Consider the following 21,881-nt stretch of genomic DNA (forward strand, 5'->3'; position numbering starts at 1 on the left):
TATGGCAATGGAAAGTGTTATTGTCAGGGTGATGGTAAGGTAGAACAATGTTTTTTTTTCCGTGGTTGTATCTTCTATCACCCCACAGGCTTCTCCAGGGCTGCAGCTAGATGCTACTTTAACTTGTGCTTCCAAGTTGTATGAGTGAGTTGGGGAGGGGCTGGAGATATTGACATAGTTGAGTTGAATTGAAAAGATAGTTTGGGAATTAATAACGTTTCGATAACATTTCTAGCGAGAAATGGGTGTTTTACTTTCATAATCTTCGTCCAGCGAATGTAGATGATGTTTAGTAGCTTATTTCGTCATGCCATGGTGATTAGTATGGATGCTGCTATCTCTTAAACCACGCATTGTGTATGTTGTCTGAATCAAAGGCTTGGCATTGCGTGTAACGCAGTGTGTTTGTTTTTACTGTGAAGGAAGCTTTTCTTTCAATAAAGAATTGGAGTGACCAAAGGAGGACATTTATTCTTCTTATTTGGGACAGACTAGTCCGACACGCCATTCCAGTGCTTAATTTTATACATTCATTTAATTGTATTAGATAATCCTAGATAATTGCGTGAATTCAATCAATTAAGATTGATAGACGTAAATGATATTCAAAAGGTTACAAAGAATATCAACATGGGGGTCATAGACATACAGGAAGTGAAGCAATCAACTTTCATAAAAACATTCATAACATTAGAGTAAATAGGCATAAAACTGATGATATTTCAAAGTCCCCATTTGCAGTGGGATGGAAATAGGAATTTGACGTAAATAATAACGTAAATAATAATATAATAGAGGCGGCAATTCTTTTAAGTATCAGGAAGGGAGATTGTTAAGTTAAATTTGTGGGCGCCTCTATTAAATTATTTACCAGCCGGTTATCGACTTGTGTGGACTTGTGTGCACAAACTTGGAAAACTGTCTTTTTTAATAAACTCCCGGTATGCTAACTAAGTTGTTGATGCTTTGTTTGATGTGTAGGGACCCTAATCATGCTACTGCAGAGGTTTGGTGCAATTTTGAGCAATATTAGTGGTTAAAAAAAGCTGATTTGGAAGAGTTCGCTGTGGGTAAAATTTTCGCCAGAATTAAACATTAATTCATCTAATTCAGATCAGATGAAACAATACATGAATGGATATCAACCCGTGCACCATTTGCCTATAAAAGTGAATCATAATGTATGCATTCATAGAGTTACCAGTGTTATGTTCTAGCTCTCAGGTTATTTCCCTCCAAGCCAATGTGTTGGCTTTGATGCCACTTATTGCTACAGCATTATGATTGCTTGAATGCTCATTTAAAAATAATTCCATCTAGCATGTTAACTCCAGTGCTACTTGTAGTTATTCCTCTAGTTTTGTGCTGGGGCGGGGACTCAGTCCCGCCCGTTGCTCTTCCGGATGACCAGGTAGACGAGGAGGGGGATGAGGCTGACTGGGCCCAGCGTCAGAACCACCACCAGGGCGTGGGGGGCGTCGGGAAGCGCCGCGCCCTCCTCGGGGCAGTGGAGGAAGTAGGTGGCGTGCCGGAGGAGGAAGAATTCCTGCACGGTGGGGTTGGGGTAGTAGCAGTCCAGCGCGGCACACAGCTCCTCCAGGCAGGAGGTGAGCTCGTTGTAGGGCCTGCAGCCAGGCGGCACACGGGGACATCAGCAGCAATAAGACAGGTCCCTCCCCAATGTCCTTCTATTCATTAATTGAAACATTACTCCATTCATTGAAACATTTTTGCAATCATACATTCATTTCAAACATTATTTTATCCATTCAAACCGGACATTATTTTATTTATTTATTCAAACACTATTTCATTAATTCCTTCAATGAAACATTCATTTATTCCAACAATCGTTGGAACAACAAACTCATTACAATTAGTTCATTCATTTATGGCACAGCGTGAAAACAGTAACCGGAGTCAGATTTCACGCTGTGCCACGCCGGCACTTTGTGTCTTATGTGTATGATTTATTGATCTACTGTCTGCAAGTTGCTGTCAAGCCCCAATTTCTCATGTGGGAACATTCTTGCTTTTCTTATCATTTATGCGTTGGTGGTTGGCGACGGTTGTTTTCACGTTATTAGTTCAGGTTAGAGCAGCGTAGTTTGAAGACCCGGCAGACTCGCCTACTTTTCTTTCTGTTCGGGAGGAAAATAGTTTTTTCCCCCGGCCCCAGAGTTAGGTTTAGTTAGAGTTTCCTTTCTGTTTTGTTCCATTTCCTTTCGTTGATTTAATAACCATCCCACCATGTGTCTGAAGCAATGCTTAAATAAATTCATTGTTTCCAACGCAGCCCATTTGTCTTCAGCCTATGTGTTATTTGGTACCATCTCCGACCATGTGGTGGTGCCGTAACAGTGCATCAATGTGTGTGCATACTAACCTGTCCGTGTTTCTTAATATGTGTTAATATAAGTGCGTGTGTGTGCGTGTGTGTGTGCGTGTGTGTTTGCATAATATATGTGTTGGTGTGTGTGCTTCTTTGTTCATGCATTGTGCAGTGTGGGTTTGTGTGTGTGTCTCAGGGCCCTCTCCTATCAGTTGAGGAAACGTCTGTTGTCAGGGCAGAGTGTGATGCTAATGCCGACTGCACTTAACCGTGCATAGAGGAAGTGTTATGTAGGAAACTGCTAACGCGGTATCAACGTGTTATCTGATTTGTTGGGTTCTGAATCCGTGTATGGTTCGTTCTTTGAATATTCCGATTTAAAACAAAATCAGAAAAAACAATTAACAGAGCCGTTTTTTGTTTTTTTCTGATTTGGTTTTGAAGCCGAAAAAGGGCAAAAGGAATATACAAATAAACGGTATTTTTCTGTTTTTTAAATCAAAACGGGAAAACTGAATAATCCAGTTGCTTGTTTAGTTTGCGTGATATTTAGATAAAACCGCAATGAATGCCGGGAAAAGGGCACGCGGATTAAAAGAAAATACATATAAAGACGTTCAAACGTTCCATCGTTTCTCTCGCATTCTACAATGGCCAGCTTTATTGTTTTCCGTGGGAGCCGGCGACTTAGTCTGCGAGTGGACGATCTGAAACTAAATCGGAAACTAGATTTCTTCTTCGAAGGTTGTGCTCAACACAGAACCTCCTCACCGTCATAACAGAGCACTTCGGGACACCAGATTGCTTTAGAGCGGTACTGATCGCGTCGTGTGTCTTTCCAGTGCCAAATGGTTCACGAATAAAATCACCATAAGGTTCAAGTGCATCCATAACTAAGGCTAAATATAATTAGACAGTCTATTGCTGGTTGAGGTGGTTGGCTCTTTTTTCTTCGCTGCCTTCTGGTGTAGCCTATAACTTTTTATTTTTATTTTTGTTTTTCTGTTTCGGGTTCAAAAAACCAACACACAAAACACAAAATAAAATGCTGTTTATTTGTTTATTCCTTTTTCACTTTCACAAAAAAACAAAAAACGACAGTTAATTGTTTTTTCTGATTTTGTTTTAAATCGGAATATTCAAAGAACGAACCATACTCGGATTGTTCTATCCCAGTCCGTTCCGTTCTTTTGTGTTCTAATCTACTCTACTCTGTTCTATTATATCCCAGTTGTTTATGTTCTTTATGTTCCACTCTACTCTACTCCGTTCCATTATATCCCTGACTGTTTAAGATTTTCTATTGTCTGGTTAACTCTAGTGTGCCCTTCCGTCCACTCTACCCTACCATCTCCTGTCTTCTACTCTTTCTATTGTCATTCTTCTATCACTCTCTCCATCTAATGAACTGACTGGCTTTACTGAGGAGAAGGAGGGGGCTCTCTCGGCCCATCTTTCACCCCATCACCTCTCACTAAAGCCATGACCTCCCACCCAACCCACAACCTCTCACGCAAAACATATCACCCCATTCATTACCTCTCACCTCACCCATGACCTCTCATCCCACAACCTCTCACCCCATGTCTCCTCACCTGATGACATGGTCGAAGGAGCACCATTGCTGGGCCCCGATGGCCTCCATTTTGTCCTCAAACTCCCAGCCACATTGTCTGTCGATGAACTGCTCCAGCAACTGCTGGTGGCAATGTCTGTGAGGATACATCTCCTCCTGATCCTGGAAATCTTCTGGAGGGGTGGCAGGAGGCAGGGTTTTGTAGTTAATGGTTAGTAAAAAGGTGCTTGGTTCCGCAATCTCCGTGTCCACTACCTGTAGGTATCCTAGGCTAGGATTTCCTCCTAAACCCCTACATGCTCCTTAAAGGTGCTGTTGATAAAATTGAGCAATAGCTGTCATTTGAGTATCGTTTTTTGGTAATGCCACCGCCAGATCTGTTGCGCTGACAATATCTGTTCTGGGTGACTGTAAGCCCGCCTCCGTATGAGACCGTTTGGATTTAAGGTTAATTTCTGAGCAATCAGGGCCTCTCTTCCCTGAGAGGTTTTGGGAGTCCATCATGCCCGTCAATCACAGGGGCCTTACGGCAACACTTCTCAATGGCAGAGAAGGGGCAGCAGAGAGGGGGGACATTTGGGGGATTATTCATTTTCTTGAATTTATTAGCTTGAATTTGCTTTGAGAAGAGTTCAACTCATATATTCATTTTAGTTTATTCATGTTATTTCTGAAAATATTAAACAGCAAAGCATAATTTTGTTATCAACTAAAAATTACTAAAGCTCAATAAGAATACAATGTAAATTCCCAGATTCTCAAATTCTCATGCTTTTTGTAGATCAACTCTTCCAGGTTCTCAGGGCGAAAGTGTCGACAGAGATGATTGGTTTGTTTCCTGAGTGAAGCAGAGGAATGTTTTTTAACAGGAATATAGTCTGGTTGATGTTCATATAACAGCTTTCCTTCAACAGACATTCCTCCCATTCTCTGGATGTTCCCAAATCAGTTTGTTCCTCAGCATGCAGTATAACTGTTGTGCTAGTGGCTAGTACTGACACATTCTGCAGTTTATCTAACGATCAGCTGGGTCCACCTCTAACTGCCAGTAGCTAAACAGATCAATGGTACAGTACCAATCTTCTCTAGACAGGGAGATGAGGGATTCCTCTATCTGAGGCAAGGGGACAGCATGTTTATGGTTGACCCCATCTATCTTCTTGATCAAAAGAAGCCCTCACAGCCTCGAATGTTCATCTCCTTTGTTTGGGAGGTTTCCTGTGCCATTGGGCACCGCTGGCTACAGAATGTGCTCCCTCCTCCTCTTAGTCTGTGTCTCAGTTTCTACCAAAGTTAACAAGGGGCCAATGCACTAGTGGGAACTGCACTACATTTTACATTTGCATTTAGGGGATTTTGCTGACACTTTTATCCAAAACGACTTACAACCATTCACTAACACATTTGCACACCGACGGCGGGGTCAACCAAAGACACCTCACCCTGATTTTCTCCTGACAGCGAGCTTGTCAGGAGCAATCAGAGTGAGGTGTCTTACTCAGGGACACCTCGACACTAGAAGGGGCCGGGGATCGAACTAGCAACCTTCCGGTCAATCCGGTCTACCTCCTGAGCTACTGCCGCCCTTGTGTCATTAATGACACATTGTCACATTGCAACATATATTTTAAGTGGTAATGAATTATTCCTGAACAATTATTAATAACCTCTGTATCACAGTGGATGAACGTCAATAACACAGTCTTCTCACTGCTCAGGCAGAAGATTAGTGGAGGAAGATGTGGCGACGAGGATGATATGAGGCTGATAAAGATAATGAGGGAGACGAGATTAGAAGGACGATGTAGGTGAGATAAGAAGATGATGGAGATCAGCCTATACAGAGATTATATGAGGAAGATGAGGCAGATGATATGAGGAAGACGAGGCAGATGATATGGGGAAGATGAGGCAAATGATATGAAGAAGCGGTAGATGATTCTCACCGTCCTCCTCTGTGGTCAGGTTCAGTTTGGCGTCAGGAGGCAGACCCAACGCAGCCTCCAGTTGGGCCAGCTCCTCTGAGGCCCGGGAGGACGGAGCCCGCTCCGGCTGCACCGTACCTTCAGGGTTCATGGTGGTCGTTATGGGAACGTTAAAGGAGTACCGCTGTTGTTTTCATCATGAACTGAAATTCCGTCATATCATTTGAACATTTGTTGGAAAAGACCAGACAATGTGCTCATATTGCTGCTCACCATTATGCTTTGTAACCGAGGTGAGGTTGCTCTCCTCTAAGGACCCGTCCCACCTAAGCTCCTCTCTCCCTGAGCTGTTCGTCACGTTGCCTGAGCGAATACCTGCCAGGAGAAAAACATGGTCTTCATTAAACAGGGACCTTAACGCTGGCACACGGGACCTTAACGCTGGCACACGGGCCCTCACACCGTTTTTGGGTCTTTCGCCCTCACCCCATCATCTGATCAACAGAGGAGCGGAAGGACCCAGGAAGACAGGACCCTGGAACAGGTCCCTGGAACAGGACCCTGGAACACAGGACCCTGGAACAGGTCCCTGGAACAGGACCCTGGAACAGGACCCTGGAACACAGGACCCTGGAACACAGGACCCTGGAACAGGACCCTGGAACACAGGACCCTGGAACACAGGACCCTGGAACAGGACCCTGGAACACAGGACCCTGGAACAGGACCCTGGAACAGGACTTTAACCTCTCTCCCCACCCACGACCTCTCTCCCATCCCACGACCCCTGATCCCATGACCTCTGATCCCATGAACTCTCGCCCATCCCACGACCTCTCTCCCCATGACTCTGATGAATTTAAGCTAAATATCTAGCAGAAGTGATAATTAATATTCTTGAACCATTATTAATAAACGATAGATGAACGTAAACATCACATTCTCCTCACTGCTCAGGCAGAAGATAATATGCGGCTGATAATGAGGAAGACGAGTTTAGAAGGAGGACGAAGGTGAGATAAGAACTTCTCATCTCACCTTCATCGTCCTTCTAATCATCTGCCTCATCTTCCTCATATATAATCTCCATATAGGCCCATCTCAGTCATCTTCTTATTAAGAAGATGACTGAGATGGGCCTATATGGAGATTATATATGAGGAAGATGAGGCAGATGATATGCGGAAGACGAGGCAGATGATATGCGGAAGACGAGGCAGATGATTTGAGGAAGCGGTAGATGATTCTCACCGTCCTCCTCTGTGGTCAGGTTCAGTTTGGCGTCAGGAGGCAGACCGAACGGAGCCTCCAGTTGGGCCAGCTCCTCTGAGGCCCGGGAGGACGGAGCCCGCTCCAGCTCCACCGTACCTTCAGGGTTCATGGTGGTCGTTATGGGAACGTTAAAGGAGTACCGCTGTTGTTTTCAGCTCTCTGTTAACACCCCGTTAGTTCAGTTTCAACAAGCGGAGGACTGGTGTGTACATTAGCTAATCAGCAGGGTTATCCTATGACCAGCCAATGAGAAGCTATGCATACAATAGCACATTTCTAATCTAGGGGTAGGGGCATCTTCAATGCAAAACAGTTTACAAGTGGTGTCGAGGATGCTGGCGTCATGAGATATTCATTTTTGCATTTGGTAAAAGCTCAGGCTGGGCCTTGCTGTGCGTAACTCATTTAAAATATGGCTGCAGCCTTGTCTGAAGTTCAGAAATTCAGCCAATCAGAGTGATGTTTTTGCTGTATTGGCACTTGCTGAATCTGGTCGGAAGTAAACAAAAACATACTCTTAGAAAAGTCTTAGAAAAGTCACTGATTTCTTTTAACCTTTTAACCATGGTATATCGTGGTTTACCATGCTTCGTAGATTGCTAACCTTTCCTTAGTCAAGGAACGTTTTTTAATTAGGGTAGACTGTGATGCTCCCTGTTCACTATGAACTGAGATTTGGTCGTACCGTCAAAAAAACAGGATCTAGGCCAGACTGATCAATTTTTTCTGCTAATATTTCTGCTCACCATTATGCTTTGTAACCAAGGTGAGGTTGCTCTCCTCTAAGGACCCTCCCAACCTCAGCTCCTCTCTCCCTGAGCTGTTTGTCACGTTGCCTGAGCGAATACCTGCCAGGAGAAAAACATGTTTTTTATTCAAATATAAAGCAGAGGTTGGCAACCCTGACAGGGGCCGCACACAATCTGTACGAATACATTTTATTTTGTGCCCAGGTCATTTAAATACATTTGAACAAAAAAGATAAGCATGTGTGTGTGTGTGTGTGTGTCTGTGTGTGTGCATGTAGATGATATTTTTGCATTGTCACTCTAGACAGGGAGACGAGAAGCTACAGTAAAGCAATAAATAAATGAATGCATATTATGAAATTCGTTACAGGCGTAACGGGGGTCTTTGAATTATTTTTAAACATTCTAAAGTGGCAACGGGACATCCAAAAGGTTGCTGACCCCTGCTATAAAGGATACTTTTAGATGGGTTTCAATACATGAAGTTATATAGCAGCTTACAAGTGAGGCCCAGAACAGTCAAAGCAAACATTCAAACTTGGTGCACCTCCTTACAAAATAAAATAATAATTAGAAAATGTCTGGACGGTGGGCAGAGTAGCTACATGAACCAGAAAGACAAAGTTTGTCATTTTCTGTATTTATCATTAGTGTTAGTCAAGTGCTTGTTATGCTCGTTGTGCAACCTATCAACAACATATAAAGTTCTAAATTCAACCGCTAAAAACAAACCCCTGAATTCAGTAGATGGCTCTGAAATCAGGGGTCCCTTGAAAGTCATTTCATTACTGAAGTGGCACTCTCTACGCGTCTAATGCAGATACAGAGACCTATGAAGGCCTTAGGACTAATAACTAATGAGTCAATGACTGACAAATTAAAAGTAATCTCTCTACCATGAACATTGCCCCAGTGGGTCACTGCTCAGAGAAAAACAGCAACACACACAAACACGCAGTCCTACTCAAACTCTCAAAGGAATCTGGCAGGAAATGCCCACCGAACCTGGCTGATAGTATACTGATCTCCACTGAGATTACACCGGGTCTGTACCTGTGTGTGTGCGTGTGTGTAAGAGAGCGTGTGTTGTAATAAATTAGCGATAGCCAAATCGTACCTGAGAATAGAGAGGTAAAGAGCAGGTGGACAAGCATGGTGGTTGATAGATGGCTGTTGATGACTGTTGAATCAGGTAGTAAGGAGTCAATCAGTGGCAGTAGCAGCCGGTCAGAAGGCAAAATAATCAGGCATGGAACTGATAGGCAGCAGTTGATCTGTGAGTAGGCACCTCAGGCCCTGAGTCCGTCAGTCTTAAATCAGGTCAATATCCTGTCCAAGACGTCTGTCCTCTGGGTTTGGGAGCAGAGTGGGTCTGAAGTTAGTCCAGCCCTGCTTTTGTTGGCACCGCTCGTTTACCTAGCACGCATGTGTGTGTGTTTGGGGGAAGTGTTGTGTGTTTGTGTGTGTGTGTTATTTTGTGTGAGGCAGAGAAGGCAAGATAGACAGAGAGGGGGAGACAGAGAGAAATTCAAACTTTCCAATTGCAATTGTCTTTTGTTTTAATTTTTTTGTATTTAATTTTTTCATAATTTCAATGTGTTGGAAGTATTTCATGGATTATGTTATAATATAATAAATCAGATATTTACATATATAAGTAATGCAATATAATGTTTCAATAAAAATGCCACGGCAATGTTCATTTGGAAAGAAACGATTAAACAGAAGAATTCAGAGAGGAGATAGAACCAGGCATGGGGCGAGGGACGGTGAAATACATCGAGAGAGGACACTAGAACATACAGTCATTAGGTTCTTTCAAAACGTTTGAAGTCTATCTTCGTGGGTTGCGGTGAAGGTTACCATGGTTACTGTTAAAAAGGAAGCGCTGTAAACATGGGAATTTTTCAGATTGTTTGTCTTTTCCTAGGTTGCCCCTATGGACTACTGTTTGTGTGTGTGTATGCGTGTGTGTATGCGTGTGTGTGTGTGTGTGTGTGTGTGTGTGTGTGCATGCATAATAGTGCAGGTTTATCAAGCCCTTGGAGCAATAACGGGGACAAGAACAACAGCCACTGGGCATTTCCCTCCCACTATGACAAGCCTCATTGAATGTGACATTTCCTTGGGGTGGCTGTGTTGCTTGAGTGTGAGTGTGTGCCTGTGCCTGTGTGTGTGTGTGTGTGTGTGTGTGTGTGTGTGTGTGTGTGTGTGTGTGTGTGTGTGTGTGTGTGTGTGTGTGTGCATGAGTGCGTGTGTGTGTGTGTGTGTGTGTGCGTGTGTGCGTGTGCGTGTGTGTGTGTGTGTGTGTGTGTGTGTGTGTGTGTGTGTGTGTGTGTGTGTGTGTGTGTGTGTGTGTGTGTGTATGAGTGAGTAGGGCGGGGCTAGGAAAACACTGTGTGCCCAGCTTCCTGTCTGAGGAAACTGTTGATGGAGTGATTGTACACCGGGGAACACATGACACAACTCTGATTACTGAATGCGCCATAACCTCCCAGGTCAGGCAAGATATCCACCTCACACATTGCCTTTATTCTGTATTTATTATATGAATTCATAATGTTTAATTATTGTATTATTGATCTATTATTATTTCTCATTCATCGCCATTTTACTCTTGGATAATGTGTTTTAATCCCATTCTTAGCAAAGCATGAACAGTCATCTTGTGATGTATCTGTTGTGGAGTAAAGAATTGGTGTAACACTGGTAAAGTGTGGGGGCCCCGTGGCCCCTAAGTGCACCAATGCTTGTCTCTAAAGGAATATAAATTGGGGAAATTACATACGTAGGCTATTGTACTTTATGTTTTTAAATAAAAATAACAACACAATAATATATTGATACTGAATTTGAAATCAGAATGTACAAGAAAGTAAGTGATAAATTTACATAATAATTCGATAATAAAATAATTATTAAATATTTAATATAATTATTAAGTATTAAAAAGCCCCCGCCTATGTCTATTACACGGGCCATGCTAACAGCATGGTTGGCAAACACGGTTTACAGAACAAAGAATAAAGCTCACGTTAAGGATAACGTGAGGAGGGGGGAAATAAATGTGGGAGAGAGTTTATAGTTTAGAAATAGCCTGTTTTACAAAATACAAACAAAAACACTTAAATGCTTCCTGCAGGATTACTAGACTACTAGAAATTATATACATAATTTCATATCAAATATTAATATTAACAGATAATAAACAACATAGCAATTAAATTATTAATGCAATTTCGAAGCAGAGAGAAAGTATATTGTGAAAAAACCAACCAGTTTATAATATCTCAGATTGTGCTTTACCATGAGGCTCCTATGGGACCCTGCAGTCTGATTGAGTGTACCCAGACAGACAGAGACAGACTGACCGTACACAGACAGACTGACTGTACACAGACAGACTGACTGTACACAGACAGACTGACTATACACAGACAGACTGACTATACACAGAGAAACTAACTGACAAACAGACTGACTATACACAGATATACTGACTATACACAGACAGACTGACTGACAGACAGACAGACAGACTGACTCTACACAGACAGACTGACCACAGACTGACTGATTGACTGTACAGAGACAGACTGTACACAGACAGACTGACCACAGACAGACTGACCTCAGACAGACTGACTGTACACAGACAGACTGACTGAGAGACTGACTGTACAAAGGCAGACTGTACACAGACAGACAGACTGTACACAGACAGACTGACTGAGAGACTGACTGTACAAAGACAGACTGTACACAGACAGACAGACTGTACACAGACAGACTGACTGTTCACAGACAGACTGACTGTTGACAGACAGACAGACTGTACACAGACAGACTGATTGTTGACAGACAGACTGTCCGCAGACAGACTGACCTCAGACAGACTGACTGTACACAGACAGACTGACTGAGAGACTGACTGTACAAAGGCAGACTGTACACAGACAGACAGACTGTACACAGACAGACTGACTGTTGACAGACAGACTGACTGTACACAGACAGACTGACTGAGAGACTGACTGTACAAAGACAGACTGTACACAGACAGACAGACTGTACACAGACAGACTGACTGTTCACAGACAGACTGACTGTTGACAGACAGACAGACAGACTGTACACAGACAGACTGATTGTTGACAGACAGACTGTCCGCAGACAGACTGACTGACCTCAGACAGACTGACTGTTCACAGACAGACTGACTGTACACAGATAGACTGATTGACAGTCTGACTGACTGGGACCTGACCTGATGGCCCCACCCGCTTACTCTACAGGTAACTGTTTCCCTCCAGGTAAATATTTCTCTATGTAATTGTCTCTCTCCTGGAAACTGTCTCTCTCCAGGTAAATATCTTTCAATGTAACTGTATCTCTCCAGGCAAATATCTCTCCATGTAACTGTCTCTCTCTCCAGGAAACAGTCTCTTTCCAGGTGAATATCTCTCCATGTAACTGTCTCTCTCCAGGTAAATATCTCTCCATGTAACTGTCTCTCTCCATGTAACTGTCTCTCTCCAGGGAAATATTTATCCAGGTAACTGTTTCTCTCCAGGTAAATATCTCTTCAGGTAACTCTCTCAATGTAACTTTCTCTTCAGATAACTGTTTATATCCAGGTAACCATCTCTCTCCAGGTAAATGTCTCTCCAGCTAAGTGTTTCACTCCAATTAACTGTCTCTCTCCCGGTAAAAACTCTCCAGGTAAATATCTATCCAGTAACTGTTCTCTCCAGGTAAATATATTATTATGTGCCAGCTACTGATGGCTGCATTGTGTTGTCATTCAGCTGAATTATTTAAACTAAACTGCTTCGCTATAACAAGAAGTTTTTAGTGTTTAAACTCTCACATCATTATTTCCAAGACACTTGCTCAAGGTAAGTGTCTCTCTACGGGTCATTGTCTCACTAAAGACAATGGTCCCTCTCTAGGTAACTGTCTCTCTCCAGGTTACTTCTGCTCTCTGGTAATGGCCTCTCTGTTTAACTGTCTCTCTCCAGGTTACTTCTACTCTCTGGTTACTGTCTCTCTCCGTTTGAATGTCTCTCTCCAGGTTACTTCTGCTCTCTGGTAACTGTCTCTCTCCGGATAACTGTCTCTCTCCAGGTTACTTCAGAGCTCTGGGTAAGTGTCTCTCTCTGGTTAACTGTCTCTCCAGGTAACTGTCAATCCAGGTTAGAGTTACTGCCTGTCTCTTGGTAACTGCTGCTCTCTGGGTTACTGTCCCCCTCTAGATTACTGTCTCTCTATGGTTAATGGTCTCTCCAGATGACTATCTCCCTCCAGGTATCTGTCCCTCTCTGGGTAACTGTCCCTCTCTGGCTAACTGTATCTCTCAGGTTAACCGTTCTCCCAAGGTAACTGTTTCTCCATGTAACCCGGTAGTCGATCTCTGGGTAAACATAACCCATAGAGTACAGGCACGCCTTGATGCTGGCAGTATTTTGAAAGCTTTCTTTCTTTTCTCTTCGGGGCAGCTTGAGCTCAATACACACCGAGACCTGAACACGTCTCTAGGTGAAGGGTAAAAAGTTTACCAGCAGCCAGCGATCAAGATCAGACAACAACTTGTTTCCCACACAGAGAGAGGGATGGTGGGCACTGAGTCTAGGCCCTGAGCCAGTTGTGGTGTGGTGGGTGTTGCACGTTTGTTACTAACAACTTGAGCTGAGTAAACACGAGAGCCATGATTTAGATGAGAGTGGCCACACCTTAGCCCAGCTGTCCTCAGTGCATGGTCTGTGGGGAGCAGCGAGAACCTTACCCTGACCACAATCACCACAATCACACACACACACACACACACACACACACACACACACACACACACACACACACACACACACACACACACACACACACACACACACACACACACACACACACACACACACACACACAAATGTGTGCGTACACACACACATTCACACCATCTGCCAGCCCCTAACTAAAAGGTAACACCCTAGTTTTTGTGTGTGGTTAACTGAGAAATGTTTTTGTTTAAGGCCATAGGTACTAAGCAGAGGCTTTTCACTTGTTCTGATTGCAGACACGAACTACCAAATATGCAGTCCTATGTATAATGGTAACGTGAACTTATTTGAACTCCTAATTTGCTCATTCCTGTTCTGACCCCAGCCCCACCAAGGACACGTCACGGTTATGACCTCCATGACCAGTCTGGATCCTCGGTACCAAGGAAACCACTTCAGCAGTAAACATGTTCACACACAAACAACCATCGCCAGACCAACAATGGCTAAACCGGCACCCAGACTTGTGGTAAAGGGGTGGATGGAGATGACAATGCAGGGGGGATGAGAGGCAGAGGGCAATAGACAGGGCTAGAATTTAAATCATCAATCATCTAATCATCAGTGGGTCAAGAAATTTGGCTTTTTACCCTTAACACTTTTTGAGAACAATGTGAAAAGATTTGATGTAATGTTTCTCTGAGCCGGTTTAATTTGAAACTTATTGTGATATAGGCATACAATATATTAAAGGGTAAGTGTGGGTGTTTGTGGTCCTTCCAAGTTTTAGACAAAAGCAATTTCACCAACTTTTTTCAATCGGTTTTGTGATCCCAACTACATACCCAATACTGGTGCTGTAAATTCCCAGCTGCTGAATAGGGTAAATAGGGTACATTTTTTTACTTTTAGATATCACAATGAAATGACTGAGTTGATTGCGTACATCAAGACAAACCTAAAATGTATCACAAGTGTTTTTAAATTGTTTGTTAACACGGGCAAACGAATTACGTATGTGCTAATTTGGATAAATACCACAACAGATTTAAACATTGGTTATAGCCAGGTGAAAATGTCTTGCTATTTTCATGGTGATATCTAAAAATAAAAATGTTTACCCTATTCTTTTGCATGAATGATTAGGCGTATGAATAGGCTATATTTAGTTATTTTTCCAAAACTTTCTCCTAATGGGATTCTTCTGGCCTTTTTTTCCCTTACTCAGGACATATTAACACCCAGACATACCACAAGTCTGGGTGTTCAGGTGTCTCACTGGGTGTCCCCCAGGGGTCAGTCTTGGGTCCACTCCTCTTCACCACTTACCTCCTCCCGCTGGGCACACTCCTCCGTCACCATGGGGTCCATTTTCATTGCTACGCTGACGACACACAGGTCTATATCTCCACCAAACCCACCGCTGCCATCCCCCCCACCTCCCTCATCACGTACCTGGAAGAGATCCGGAGCTGGTTGAGCAGGAACTTCCTGAAACTCAATGGAAACAAGACCGAGGCCCTGCTCATCGGATCCAAATCCACCCTCACTAAATCACAACACACCCCAGCTCCACTCATAATTATCGATGGATTCCCAGTACCCTTCTCCTCCAAAGTAAAGAGCCTCGGCGTCATCCTGGACAACACCCTCTCATTCGCACCCCATATTCACAACATCACCCGGACTGCATTCTTCCACCTCCGCAACATCGCCAGACTCCGCCCATCACTGACCCAATCCAGCACTGAAATCCTAGTTCACTCATTTGTCACATCACGCATAGACTACTGCAACGCCCTCCTCACCGGACTCCCCACCAAACTCATCAATAGACTGCAGATCATTCAAAACTCAGCCGCCCGGATCATCACCCGCACCAAATCATCTGACCACATCACCCCTGTCCTCATTCAACTTCACTGGCTCCCAGTACACTACCGCATCCAATACAAAACCCTACTCCTCACCTACAAAGCTCTCCACAACCTAGCCCCCAGTTATCTCTGCGACCTCCTCCAAGAATACACTCCCTCCCGCTCCCTCCGCTCAACCTCTGCTGGACTACTATGTATCCCCACATCACGACTCACTTCAATGGGTGCCCGGTCATTCAGCTGTTCAGCACCCAGGCTCTGGAACTCCCTCCCCCCACACATAAAACAGTCAGACACCATTACAACCTTCAAGTCACAACTCAAAACTCACCTGTTCAAACTCGCACACAACGTCTAACTGATCACTGTTTTGATTCTTTTTTTTTTTCTTTGTTTTGTTTTGTTTTGTCTTGTTTTTGTTTTATTTATTTCTTATTGCTTACGTTTATTTATTTATTTATTTATTTTTTCCACAATGTCTTGTTTTTTTAAAAAATGTATGATGACTATATGCTATGTAAGGTGACCTTGGGTGTCTTGAAAGGCGCCTCTAAATTAAATGTATTATTATTATTTATTATTATATTGAGGATACAAAATCAGTTGAGTTTGCTTCTGTTGCAATTTCTTCTAGATTGACCCCCATTTTGGCTTAAAATGACTGGACTATATAGCCTCAATGCACCAAGGGATTTCTGGGGGTTTGCTAGGTATGTTGTTAGCTCTGCAAGGCAAGAGCGCAAATAGTGTAGTGTCTGTCATTTTATTCCCCACAACAGAGGGCAAGTTCACACCTTGGAATAGCTATGTTAATATAAAAAAGTTCTGGCGTAGGGTGAAACTGAGTTAATGGGATTGTTGATGCTTCTATCTATCAGCAAGCATGAACTACAGATATATATAGATTCGTTTATTTAAAAAAAACTTAAATTAAACTTAGATTAAATTAACAATTGATCAATATATTAATACATTCTACACATTGTACCTTTAACATATTCATCGTTGTTTTTCGCTCAATGAATCTTCAAATTAAAATTTAAAATTTATTTTGAAGTTTGCAAGTTTGATTTTGCCTCTTTATTTGATGCACTCCTAAATGTTATTCACCTATTGCCCCTAGAGTTAAATGTACACTTTATATTACAATTTTTTTGTAATAGTTGTCATCCAGATGGAGATACAGGAGAAAGTGGTAGAGGTGTAAGATAAGAAAAGTAGGGTAGCAGTGCCTGTTCCTGGCCACGCCCCTGCTGGCACCTGATTGGATGAAGGGGTGTGGCTGGGGGAAGTGGATCACGTTAGGCTAATTTAGGTTTGTCAGGTCGTAGAACATATTGGATGACATCCTAACATGCATGCTACAACACACGTCACAGGTAAAAGTCTGGAATTACTCTCTAATCTAGGGGATTAGATTGCATCAATTATAATATTTATTATGTCATTGACATGCATAAATGGACCATGAGTCAATATTAGTTATTGCATGGATGATTATTGAGATTGTAGATTAGAAATAGAATCGCACGACTGAAAGTCTATGTTTTCTTTGTTTGATTTAGGATTAATTTAGACATTTACTGAACCTTTTGGTAAAAATGTCGCAAAAATGTTTAAAATTGTATTATTAGTTCATATTTAGGATGGGTTGTGTTAGGTGGTCATAAATGCTATTCTTATATGAATCTTAGCAATTGGTAAACAAAAAATATACATTTGATTTTTTTCAAAAGCAATTTCACCAGTGAATCTTGGAATAATCAAATCATTTCGTCACTATTTGATGTATGATAGCAGGTGAGATGAGGGAATAATTTGTTTCCTTTGATGAAGAGAAAGTTCTCTCACGGACACGTCGGACAGCGAAATATTTGATTTAATCTTAAAGCATGATCATGGGAAAAGTACTGGCAGCAAAGTTTACCAAGAACACATTCGATGAAACAATAGGTGAACAACATTCTTATAGGGAACGTTTCCATTGTGGGTAGGGAGTGGGAGTGACCTAAGGCCAAGTCAATTTGCATTACAATGGGTGGTTATTGGACATGTCTGCAGGTTTGCAAAACATGGTGGCTGTAAATAGTTTATACAACAAAGAAGTCAGTCGATTGGCCTGGTCACAAAACCAGACTTACTGATTCCAGTGGGAACTTGAATACGAATTAACTTAACCTCTCTCAGTTTAAGAGAGGAGGGGATTTGTTTTAAGTTACAGGGAGAATGTATACAGTTTCTTCTAATGTAATAATTATATAAACAAGGTTAATATAATTTGTATGTGATTGTATATTTATAGTTATGATTGATATTTCCACGACACAAGTTGACCTGAAGTTTTAGGTAAAACATTAAAACACATATTTTATACTCTACTCGCTTGAAAATCCAAAGATAAATTTTAAGGCTTATGGGAAAAATAAGAATCCAGTCCTGACCTATGAGCAGTATTCGTACCTGCGTAGATAATACTAGGTATAATGCTATAGTAAGTCCTGTAACACTGAATACTTTATGTATATATTTACATCATTCATAATTCAATTCAATCCAATTTTATTTGCATAGCCCTTAATCACCATTACAGTCTCAAAGGGCTTAACAGGTAAAATATTTATTTATGTAGTAATAATGAACAAACAAAACAAAAACAATAGGAATAATTACACACACACACACACACACACACACACACACACACACACACACACACACACACACACACACACACACACACACACACACACACACACACACACACACACACACACACACACACAGACACACACAGACGCACGCACACGGAGAATATCAAAGTCCTGATTTGCACACTCCAGTAATCAGGTGAATTTTAGAAGCTGGGGTTTGCTCGCACACAGAAAATTCAATGAAAGATGGAAAAACCGTGTTTTTGTCCTTTTTTATCCAGTGATGAATTAATGAATGTCCTCAACTTCGTCCGGTGTTCTGCCAATTTCTGCTCCCTTGTTCGATTTTGCTACCTAGTGGTTCTGCACATGACGACACTATTGATCCATGGTGTAAAATACACATATTGTACCCCTGAAAATCTCCAATAAAGATGTTATAATACAGTATCAAAATATAAGAATATGGGGAGCATATTTTGATGCTGTATTATAACGTCTTTATTGGGATTTCCGGGGTACAGTATGTGTATTTCACTCTTTGGTTGAGGCTGAGAAAAGCATCCTCACGTGATCAGACAAGTGGAAAGTTGATAAAGCGCATGTGAATCCTCTGACCGCTGAGGAGAACGGCTAAAAAAGGACAACAACAATGTTTTTCCATCCTAAATGGATTTTTCTGTGTGCGAACCAACCCCAGCTCGCAGACAAGATTCACCTGAGTACTGGAGCGTGTACATCAGTACTTTGATTCTCTTGGTGTGTGTGCGTGTGTGTGTGTGTGCGCGTGTGTGTGTTGGTGTGCGTGGGACAGCGTCACGCGGCCGCGTCACGTTTCTCTGGTGCAGAACATATTGCAGTGATAAGGGGTCTTGCTTTAACCAAATTGACCACCCTAGTCGAGACGGGCTCGACTAGGGTGTGATCGGACATCAACTATTGTGTGTGGATCTATTTAACAATGTGTTGTTATTTTACTGAAAACTAATAGGTGTTGTTTGGTATTCAGTCAAATGAAAAACCTCCTCCAAATCTAAATCCCTTCTTTTTTGACGTAGCCTACCGAACGGCTGGTTTAAACAATTGTATGGTTATCAACAGACATATTTCAGTCGCTCTTCTTACCTTTTCATGACGTCACTCCCTTTGCCCTCAACCAGTCGATTGAAAAAGGATGGATTATGGCCACCAAACACGTTACAGTAAACAAAGCTAACCAACATGCCCTACCACCAGCAGTGCCAACAAGCACTGGTGAAAGAGATCAAATGAAGGGAGTCTGGAGGTAGAAAAGATATATAGACAGTTGGCACGCAATCTGAGTCATACGGAGACAACCAACGGGTGTCTGCTACACCCCCACCTTAAACCAGTCACTTACAGATTAAGATCGGCCTACCTTGACTAAAACAGGTAGTCAGTACCAGTTTCACATCACTTTTTTTTTTTTTATATATAATTATAATGTATGATATGATGTGAGAGGATCACAAGTGAGTATTGTTTTTCATCAAAAAAATAAAACGCAACAGAATTAATCCATAATCGATCCCTGTATTGCTCTCGATAGTCTATCCCACTCTATTCTCGTCCTGAAAGGGTTAGGGTTGGAAAGAGATTTTTGAAAAACTTATAAGATCTGCTTATGTGACTTTTACCCTGATTTGCTATTTCTTTTGCTAGTTTACTAGGAGTCCTTCTTAACTGAAGATGATGTATTGGTCATTTGTAGAACTAGTTAAAGACACCTGAAGTGCTTGAGATATGTTTATCATATCCCACAATCACATCCCAAGGCTATAGCTTATGTCTTAATGTTGTAAGGAAATATCAATTAAGACACATCGTGCATGAAGGCTATCCTCTTTTTTATTACTGGCACAGCACATTGAAAACATCTCCATGATGTCCACTGACTGTAACTGGTGTTGACGTCATGGCTCCCAGCTCTGCAGACCAGCCCCCAGTACACTGACTGGGAGCCCGGCTCCAGCGGCGACTACTTTGAGGAGGACGATGGCGGCCTGCCCGAGAGGTGTGACCCCGAGGATGAGGAGGTGGCGGCCATCAGGGCCTTCCAGTCCCTCATGTTCTGCCTCATCTTCCTGACGGGCGTGGCAGGGAACGTCCTGGTCATCACCACCTTCGGCCTGTACCGCCGCCGCCACCTGCGCTCCATGACCGACGTCTTCCTGGTGCACCTGGCGCTGGCCGACTTCCTGCTGCTGCTCACCCTGCCCTTGCAAGGCGTGGACACCCACCTGGGCTGGGTGTTCTCCGAGCTGCTGTGCAAGGCCACGCGCGCCAGCTACGCCCTCAACACCTACAGCGGCCTGCTGCTGCTGGCCTGCATCAGCGTGGACCGCCTGGTGGTGGTGGCCTGGCCGCAGGGGGTGCTGCGGCTGCGCGGCCGGCTGCTGGCCGCCGGCAAGCTGACGTCCCTCGCCGTTTGGCTGGCGGCCCTCCTGCTGACCACGCCGGAGCTCCGCTACGCCGGCGTGTCGCAGGAAGGCGGCGACAACCACTGTGTGATGAGGGAGAGCTCGACGGTCAGACACGTCACCTCCGTGGCGCTCATCGTCGTGTTCGGCCTGTCGTTCGTCATCATGGTGACGTGCTACTCCTGCGTGGGCAGGATGCTGAGGGCGGGGCCCGGTGAGAAGGGGTTGAGCAAGCGGAGGGGTAGCCGACGGCAACAGCGGACCCTGAAGCTGATGGTGACGCTGGTGGCGGTGTTCCTGCTCTTCCAGCTGCCCCACACTGTGGTGCAATGGCACAAGTTGGCGGCGGTGGCGTTCTGCGGTGTGGTTCTGGAGTATGTGACGTGCACGTTGGCGTACAGCCGCTGCTGCCTCAACCCCATCCTCTACGCCCTCATGGGCTCACGCTTCCGCAGCGACCTGCGCAAGCTGGCGGACGCGACGGCCTGCCGCAGGCACCGCCTCCACCCCCAACGCCCCCCAGTGGTCCAAACAGCGAAAAGCAGCTCAATGTCCTCTCCTTCTTATTCTTCCTATCCCTGCCCCCCACCACTCTCCCCCACCTTCTCCTCCGGACCGACCCTTCACTCCCCCTGGTGGAGATGTGCCAATGGATTCCCAGGAATGAGGACGGCCCTCCAAAGCCTTTCCCTTGGAAGACCTTCCGATATTCCGACTGCATCAGAGTTTGGATTGTAGGGTCAAGTATTGCCCTCGTTTTATATTCCATCAAATTTGCAGCCCTTATTTTATTTTATTTTATTTTATTAAAGGATCCCCATTAGCTTATGCCATAGCAGTTTGCTAATCTTCCTGGGGTCCACATAAAATCCACATTACAAGTAATACTATTAAGTGTATTAAAATACAGTTCATTCATACACAACTATAATAACAGTATACATAATACATCACAAAAGTTCAGCAATTATTAATACAGTATAATAAATAACTAAAACAGTACAGTTTAAACTAGAATACTTGATAGTAATCCTGGACAACATGAATGAAAGCATACATTGTTCCTACAAAAAGCAGCGTCCATATAACCACTAGGAAAAGTGCACCTTTATTCTCCTTTTGATTGATATTAAATAACAATGCATCCCCAATTTCAAGGTTTGCCCACAATAAATGTTCAAAATGAGAAATCCAACCAATAAAAGCTTCTTGATACACAGAAAATGTTGTCTTTGAGTTGTGCTACTAACAGGTGTCACGCCGTATCAGTTTGGTATGGGTTTG

The 21,881-nt window shown here is 43.3% G+C and overlaps 2 protein-coding genes across 2 annotated transcripts; one reads left to right on the forward strand and one right to left on the reverse strand.

The window, feature by feature from the left end:
- Positions 1-284: 284 nt before the first annotated feature.
- LOC130371270 (receptor activity-modifying protein 2-like) lies at positions 285-9,208 on the reverse strand. The gene is made up of 7 exons (XM_056576990.1): positions 8,972-9,208; positions 7,852-7,953; positions 7,085-7,201; positions 6,107-6,208; positions 5,855-5,971; positions 3,928-4,081; positions 285-1,625 (listed from the first exon to the last, which is right to left on the reverse strand). Exons 1-7 carry the CDS (start codon positions 9,006-9,008, stop codon positions 1,379-1,381), a joined length of 876 nt encoding a protein of 291 aa, XP_056432965.1. The 5' UTR covers positions 9,009-9,208; the 3' UTR covers positions 285-1,378.
- Positions 9,209-17,556: 8,348 nt separating this feature from the next.
- LOC130371055 (C-C chemokine receptor type 7-like) lies at positions 17,557-21,856 on the forward strand. Its single transcript, XM_056576683.1, has 2 exons — positions 17,557-17,566; positions 20,104-21,856. Exons 1-2 carry the CDS (start codon positions 17,557-17,559, stop codon positions 21,333-21,335), a joined length of 1,242 nt encoding a protein of 413 aa, XP_056432658.1. The 3' UTR covers positions 21,336-21,856.
- The last annotated feature ends 25 nt before the right edge of the window (positions 21,857-21,881 follow it).

Source organism: Gadus chalcogrammus, chromosome 18 (genome assembly GCF_026213295.1).
Source record: "Gadus chalcogrammus isolate NIFS_2021 chromosome 18, NIFS_Gcha_1.0, whole genome shotgun sequence".
NCBI classification, from domain to species: Eukaryota; Metazoa; Chordata; class Actinopteri; order Gadiformes; family Gadidae; genus Gadus; species Gadus chalcogrammus.

Bases quoted from the DNA above. Each gene is read 5' to 3' on its own strand.
- LOC130371270 (XM_056576990.1), bottom strand. From the start codon at position 9,008: ATGCTTGTCCACCTGCTCTTTACCTCTCTATTCTCAG. The intron at 6,209-7,084 runs GTGAGAATCATC...TTCTCCTGGCAG, and splicing joins CCTGACCACAGAGGAGGACG to GTATTCGCTCAGGCAACGTG. The intron at 4,082-5,854 runs GTGAGAATCATC...CCACCCCTCCAG, and splicing joins CCTGACCACAGAGGAGGACG to AAGATTTCCAGGATCAGGAG.